This window comes from Mastigoproctus giganteus, chromosome 5 (genome assembly GCF_048544385.1).
Source record: "Mastigoproctus giganteus isolate SK-2022 chromosome 5, ASM4854438v1, whole genome shotgun sequence".
NCBI classification, from domain to species: domain Eukaryota; kingdom Metazoa; phylum Arthropoda; class Arachnida; order Uropygi; family Thelyphonidae; genus Mastigoproctus; species Mastigoproctus giganteus.
Genome location: NC_143579.1, coordinates 102,393,667 through 102,400,793, shown reverse-complemented (window position 1 = coordinate 102,400,793; position 7,127 = coordinate 102,393,667). Strand labels below are relative to the sequence as shown.

The 7,127-nt window shown below is 38.2% G+C and overlaps 1 protein-coding gene across 1 annotated transcript; it reads right to left on the bottom strand.

Annotated features, from left to right (window-relative positions):
- Window positions 1-246: 246 nt before the first annotated feature.
- On the bottom strand, window positions 247-978 carry LOC150085593 (uncharacterized). The gene has a single exon (XM_090374610.1). The coding sequence runs from the start codon at window positions 976-978 to the stop codon at window positions 247-249; it is 732 nt and encodes a 243-aa protein (XP_090230736.1).
- Window positions 979-7,127: the final 6,149 nt, after the last annotated feature.

The window sequence follows — 7,127 nt, the reverse complement described above, 5'->3', positions numbered from 1 at the left end:
TTTCATCTACAAAAATTATAAATAGAAATAGGTTTATTAAATAACAATTCTTGAAAACATAAACAGTCATGAATCACATTTTCTAAAAAACCGAAAAAAAAAAAAAAAAAAAAAAGAAACAATCACATTTGTTAAATAAAAATCACGTTCAACATATAAGATTGGTTATTAAGGTATATTTACTTTGCGGCATTTTTTATTCACAAATTCTCTTATAATTTCGTCAACGGGCAGTTGTTTTAATATTTAACTTTCTATAGAAAGTACTGATAAAGATGATAATTTTGACTGAGATAATCCAGATCGCAAACGATTTTTTATAATATTTAATGTTGAAAATGCTGGTTCACCTTCTGCATTCGTCCCCAAAATTGATAAGTAAATTCGAAGTGCAATATTTGTATTCGGGAAGCTAGTCACCAGATTTCGTTCAATTTGTGCTGACAATAATTCTGATACTGTTTTGCACACCGGAAATAATTTTGAAAATAATAAAAATTCGTCCACAAAAGAATCTTCTAAATCTTGATTATATATGTGGACTAGAGTCTTTGCTTTGGAAACAGTTTCGCTTTCTGACATTGATTTATCAATAAGAAAGTCAAATCTATCATAAAGGGAATTATAGGCAGCTAGTCTTTTATCGAGTTCCTTTGTTAATCTATCTATAATTGGATAAAACACTTGAATTCGAAATTTATTTGAGGGATTCAGATTTGTGGTTTGGTCATTTTCACTATTTATTTCATCATGAAATATTTTTCGCTTCCGTTGTCTTTCGAAAATTTTAAATTCCGATTTTGGTGCAAGTTCTTTGGCAGAATTTTTAAAATCAAAAAAATTATTTCGAGCACTTTTTAAATAAGGTAAAATACTATCATAGAGGTTTATAACAGTGTATAATTCAATGCCAGGCTGCTGTAAAGCTGTATTTACAATACTAATATTTTGAAGAATGTCTTTCCAAATAACATACATTAGAGATGTTTCAAAATGTTAAAATTTTTTAACAAGAGCTTTTGCTTCGTGTTTGGCATTTAGTGGTTGTCCTTTACAATCAGTTATACTTATTAATGCTTGCTGAATTCCGTCATAATTATCATAAATTGCTTTAGTAGCATCAGAGGCGGATTTAACGGCGGGCGCGCCCTGGGCCCCGACTTCTGAAGGGCCCACGCAAAACCCCAACAAATTAGTTGAACTAATATGTTCAACTATTAGTTCAAAACTTTGTGATTATTATTAACTATATTATACATATATTATATTCAAATTTTATTGGAAATAAAACATTAATAGTACATAATATTTTTTATTTATTTTAAAAAAATGGTTAACATGTGTATTTTTATTTTCCCTGTCTCTCTCTTTTTTTTAAGGGGCCCAATATTTTCTTCTGCGCCCGGGGCCTCAGCCCATCTTAATCCGCTACTGAGTAGCATCATGTCTAGCCGACCACCTAGTTTCAGACAAGCTGTATAATATATTTGTATTTTCCTTCATATGTTGTTTTAACTTTAGCCATCTCTGTGGCGAAGCTGCAAAGAACGAGTAAATAAAAATTGATATCTTCCAATCTGATGGCCACCATCCCGTTTCCCAAATTTTTACAATCATTTTATGAAAAAACTCGACGCTCTTCACACCTGTAGCTTGAATCAATTCCGCTGGGATTTCATCAATTCCAGGTGACTTTACCTTACCACATCCCATATTAAAATATGAGGAGGGAAGGACGCGCAAGGGCTAAGGAATCGCAAAAATTTTCGACCCGGTTTTTAACGGTTTAAGGTCCATAGGACAGTTTTTGGAATGATGTCTGTCTGTCCCTAGTGGTACATCGGAGCGAGGCGGGGAGTCGAATACAAGAGTGCTTAGGGTCTACGAAAACCTTAATGCTGCCCTGCATGCTACCTATGCCTAAGGCTGACTAACTCAGCGATGTTGTGAAAAAGGCCCATAAAAATTCTTTACGTCATCGATGGGGCTCGAACGCGGGACTTTTTCACCCGGTGTGGAAGGACAGCGATTCTATCAACTGTGCTACCCACGAGAGCTTACAGGAGATGAAATGTGCTGTTAGTGTTAGTAATGGCAAATGATGAAAGGAAGTACAAAACTACCTACCTCGTCTGTCCATTCCTTCTAAAAATGTTATAGTTTTTTTCTTTGAATTTATTCCAGTTAGCCCCTTAAACTCTAACAGATATCTGAAGCCCACGAACTATAATTTATAGAAAATCAAATGTGTGTTTTTAATAGCGTGATTTTATCACGTAGTAGGTAAAGTAATCTAAATGAGCGCAATTTGTACTGCCGTTAAATAAGCGGAACTAGCTTATGCTTTTCTATTTTTTAGTTTCTTTTTTATTTCTTAGTTTCCTGTGTTATTTTTGGTTTAGACTAAAATGATGCTTGAGAATAGTACAGCAAAACAAAGGGCTCAAAGTAGCGGAGTTGCTTTGGTTGTGCGCAGATTTTTTGAGCAGGGGCGTTCCTAGGGTATGTGACGCCTGGGTGCCAATTGAAATCTGGCGCCCCTTTAAAATTTCTTCATATATGTATGTAGGTTTCAGATTTCAGGAGCCCCTTGAACGTTGGCGCCCGGGTGCAGTGCAGTGCACCCATATCACCCTCGCGACGACCTGTTCTTCAGAAGTTCTGGGGGAAATTCTCTTACAAATCAAGATTATGTTATGTCTATAGGTCTGCGCCGTAGCACAGTGGTATCGTCACTGTCCTTCCCACACCGGGTGGAAAAGGCCCGGGTTCGAATCCCGCTGATGACGCAAGGAACTTTAATGGGCTTTTTTCACCACGTGGCTGAGTTAGTTGGTCTCAGGCGTAGATAGCAAGGTTTTTTCCTCCCCCAGAAACTGGGAATTTTTCATCCAGCAAAACAGGCAAATCGACCAGAGAACACACGCAATTTACAGTCATGATACATATATGGGTATATGAAAGAGATTACGGGTGGCCCTAATATAATAATTTGAATTGAATTTGTTAGGTCCATAACTTGTGCGCTTTTTGTGAGCTGTTTAGCAGGGCATGATAAAATCAATGGGGATGCCTTTAACTTAAGTGTTTTCAAAGAACAGCTGGAGCGCAACCTGGGCTTTCAATTGGTATTATGTTAGAGCTTGAAGAATAGAGTTGATATCCTCGAAGGATTAAAAAACAGGGGCCCAAAAAACACTTAGCTGCCCATGCCAATGCTTGAGCCATTCTGCAGCATCAGACAATACAAAGACAACCTCTGCCGCAGAAGAGGTCTTTAATCCCACAGGAATTAACTATAGTTGTTGGCTTGATTATCAAGGAAGCAGAAATTTAAATTTTTCTTCTCTGCCACGAGCCTCATTAATTCATCTGACATCCATTTAGGCCTGAACCTTGAACAGTATTTCTTAGATGGAATGAAAAGCCTAGTAGCCTCCAAGATTAAGTCCCTCAAGGCTTTACATTTAGAATTTAACGTTAGTAACATTACCATTACCAGTATATCCCACTGTACAGAATTTAAAAACTATCTGAGCCCCTGTAGTCGCCTTTACGAAAGCAAACGCCCTTCTCTTTAGCCTTGATGGTAGTTACATCTTTAAGTAATTCCCATATCAGTGTATTGTGATCACTGTCATCCAGTGGTTCCTTTATCTGAAATTCTTAATGCATGAAAAATCACTGCTGATAATCAGATCACGTGTATTACTCCCTATGGTTGCCTCTTGAACATGCTGCTGCAGAAAACAGTCATCCGATAAATCCACAAAAGTCTTGCTAGTGTACGAGTGACCAACCCACAAGTTCCAGTCAATATCTGGAAAGTTAAAATCCCCCATTATAAGACATTCTGATTTACTGGCCCACTCTATTTCTCTGCACATTTGCTCATTATTCTCATCAGATTCATTAGGCCTTAACACGCATCTACTCTCATTTTTCCTTTCCCAGTGCTAATGTCACACCAAACAGACTCAACAGTGCATTGTTCACCAACATAAATTGGATGCACCTTCTTAGATTTTGTGTTTCTTAACTAGCAGCATAACCCCTCCTTCCTTCCTGTCCTCTCTATACTTTCTGTACACATTGTACTCCTCAAATTCCAATTCTACACTGCTTATATCTGTGTGACACCACGTCTCTGATATCCGAACAATATCTGCCTTTCATGTTTTGACTAGCACTTCAAGCTCATCAAATTTATTAACTATACTCCTAGCATTGGCGTACATGCAAGTATACATGCACCTGTTTCTACTCTTAGTTACCCTAACACACCACATGTATTTATTTGTTCCACTGTGGTTCTCAACAGTCCTGGAAATCTCCATTGCCTTGCTTTCCATGCTGCTGCTCATTCTAATAGAAGCAATGCAAGAATCACTTTTGCCTTTGCCTGCGGCCACTGTTAACCTTTTAGTCTGTGTATCCCCCTCCCAAGCTAGCAGTTTTCCGACCCACCTACCACTGCTTCGATTGCATCAGTTGCAGAAAATATTCTCGGAGCATAGTATATAAATATGATGGATTTAATGCACTGATCAAATTATAAAAACAGTCATTTTGGTAATATCTGAATCCCTTATATCTGAGTCACTCAGACATAAAAGATTCAGAATTGGAATATGTGCAGTACATTGAAAACAGAAAGAACAAAAACTGTTATATTAGAGCTATCCACAATATCACATATGAGCTGTGTGTTTCAGTTCCATAACGTGTGTTCTCTTGTCAAATTTGCTTGTTTTACCGGAAGAATAACCCACGTTACCTGGTAAATACCTTGCTGAAATTGAATAACTGAGCCAAGGAATGAAAAGAAAAAAAAAAGCATTAAAAGTTCCTCCACTCATTGATGAGAATTGAACACAGAATGCAGTTATCATTCAGTCCAAACTAGAGTTTGAACAGGCTAAGAGTAGAAAACTTGCTTCTTGCCCTAATGGTAGCGGAGCATTCTGGTCTCTTGCCAAAGCTATTGACCGCAACTTTTGCCCATCTCAGTCCCCACCTCTGTCCAAACAAGATGTTTTTTTTTTTTTTTTTTTTTTTAAGAGCATTAGCAACTAAGGCCATATTGCTCCGGGAATATGCGGTGGTAATTCCTTGACCTTTCCGCATCCTCCGTATTTGGTGGTCACGGGCTCGAACCCCGGTCTAATCAAGAAGCGTGTGGTACGCACTGCTGCTGCTTCCCACCAGGCAACGGATGCACAAGATGGTTCTGTGGTTACGTCAGCCAAGGATAATGCTTACCTGCTAGCATCCCATTTTTCTTCCAACTCATGTATTAATGATCTTGCTAAAACACCTCGCACCATTCCCAACACGCTCCATTCAATTCCTCCTGTGGTCTTCCGTAAAAAAGGATATCAGAAGGATTTTGACGAATCTTGTTGCTAAGAAAGCTCCAGGTCCCGATAGTATTTCTCCACTTGTTCTCAAAACCTGTGCTCCTGAACTTACTCCTGTTCTTTGCCGCCTTTTTTCACTTTCTTATTCCAAAGGTGTTTTTCCTTCTGCTTGGAAATTTGCTCATATCCAGCCAGTTCCTAAAAAGGGTGACAAATCCATCCCATCCAATTATCGTCCCATTGCAATTACTTCTACTCTTTCTAAAGAAATGGAGAAATCAATTAACCGCCAACTCTTAAACTACCTAGAAACCTTCCGTCTGATCAACGATCGCCAGTATGGATTCCGTCAGAGTCGATCCACTGGGGATGTTCTGGTTTATGTTACCCATTTATGGATAATTCAATGGAAAGGTTCGGTGAAACACAAGTAGTTGCTCTTTACATCTCAAAAGCTTTCGATCGTGTTTGGCATAAAGGTCTTCTAAACAAGCTTCCATCTTATGGTTTGCCAACTGTTTTTAGTAATTAGTTAACCAGTTTTCTCTCTGATCGCTCACTGAGGGTGATGGTAGGTGACTCTCTGTCTTTTAACTTCTCCACTAATGCCAATGTCCCCCAAGGTTCAGTTCTTTCCCCCACTCTTTTCCTCTTGTATATTAATGACCTACTTCCATTGACTGGAAATCCTATCCATAGTTTTGCCGATGATAGCACATTGCATTCCACTTTCCATTTTGAGAAACCTTGCCCTGTTCAATAAGCTTCAACTTCTCGAAAATATGCTACGAATTCCTTAAATGCCGATCTTCAGATAATTCTCCAGTGGGGCAAAGACAAATTAGTTGATTTCAACCCTTCTAAAACTCAGTCTTGTCTTATATCTCGCAAAAAAAAAAGGATTCTTCAGCTCCAATGCTTATCTTTAGTGACACTCCGATTTCTAGGCAAAATGATATATCTCTTTTGGGGATTACCCTGACTTCTAATCTCTCTTGCACAAGCAAATTACAAATGTTGGTTCCTCTGCATCTAAAAAACTTGGTTTTTTCTTTCGCTCTCGGCGTTACTTTTCTTTCAAAGAGTTGCTCACTCTGTATAAATCGCAAATCCGCCCTGCCATGGAATATTGTTCCCACATCTGGGGTGGTGCCCCCAAAACCTCTCTCAGACTTCTTGATTCCATTCAGAAGAGGGCAGTTAGGTTAATTAATGATTCATGTCTAACAGAGTCTCTCCACTCGCTGTTTCATACTGTTTCTGCTGCATGCCTCTTCTACACATACTTCCATGGGCCCTGTTCTTCTGAATTGGCTTCTATAATTCCCGCTCTCTCTTTCAAAACAGTCCGAACAAGTTCCGCCACCAGCCAACATCTATTTACTGTCCAACTTCAAACTCACAGAACCAACTTTTCATCTTCTTCGTTTATTCATTGAACTGCCATTTTCTGGAACAACCTTCCTTCATACGTACTTCCTGAAAATTACAGTCTACAGAAGTTCAAGTCCAATGTCAACAAATATCTTCTTTCGTCTTCTCAACCTCCAACCAAAGCACGGTACTAACTACTATAGGTTCTAATACCTCTCGTGTTTGGGGTTTACATAAAAGAAAAAAAAAAAGTCAAATTAATATCACCGAATGATTAACTTATAATCCCATAAGTACTATGTCTTTAAATTGTCTTTTAAGTATGTCATCATTTAAAGGCACTAGAGATGATATTGTTGTAAACACTGAAGATATTGATATTAAGATTATGAG

Bases quoted from the DNA above. Each gene is read 5' to 3' on its own strand.
- LOC150085593 (XM_090374610.1), bottom strand. From the start codon at position 978: ATGTATGTTATTTGGAAAGACATTCTTCAAAATATTAGTATTGTAAAT.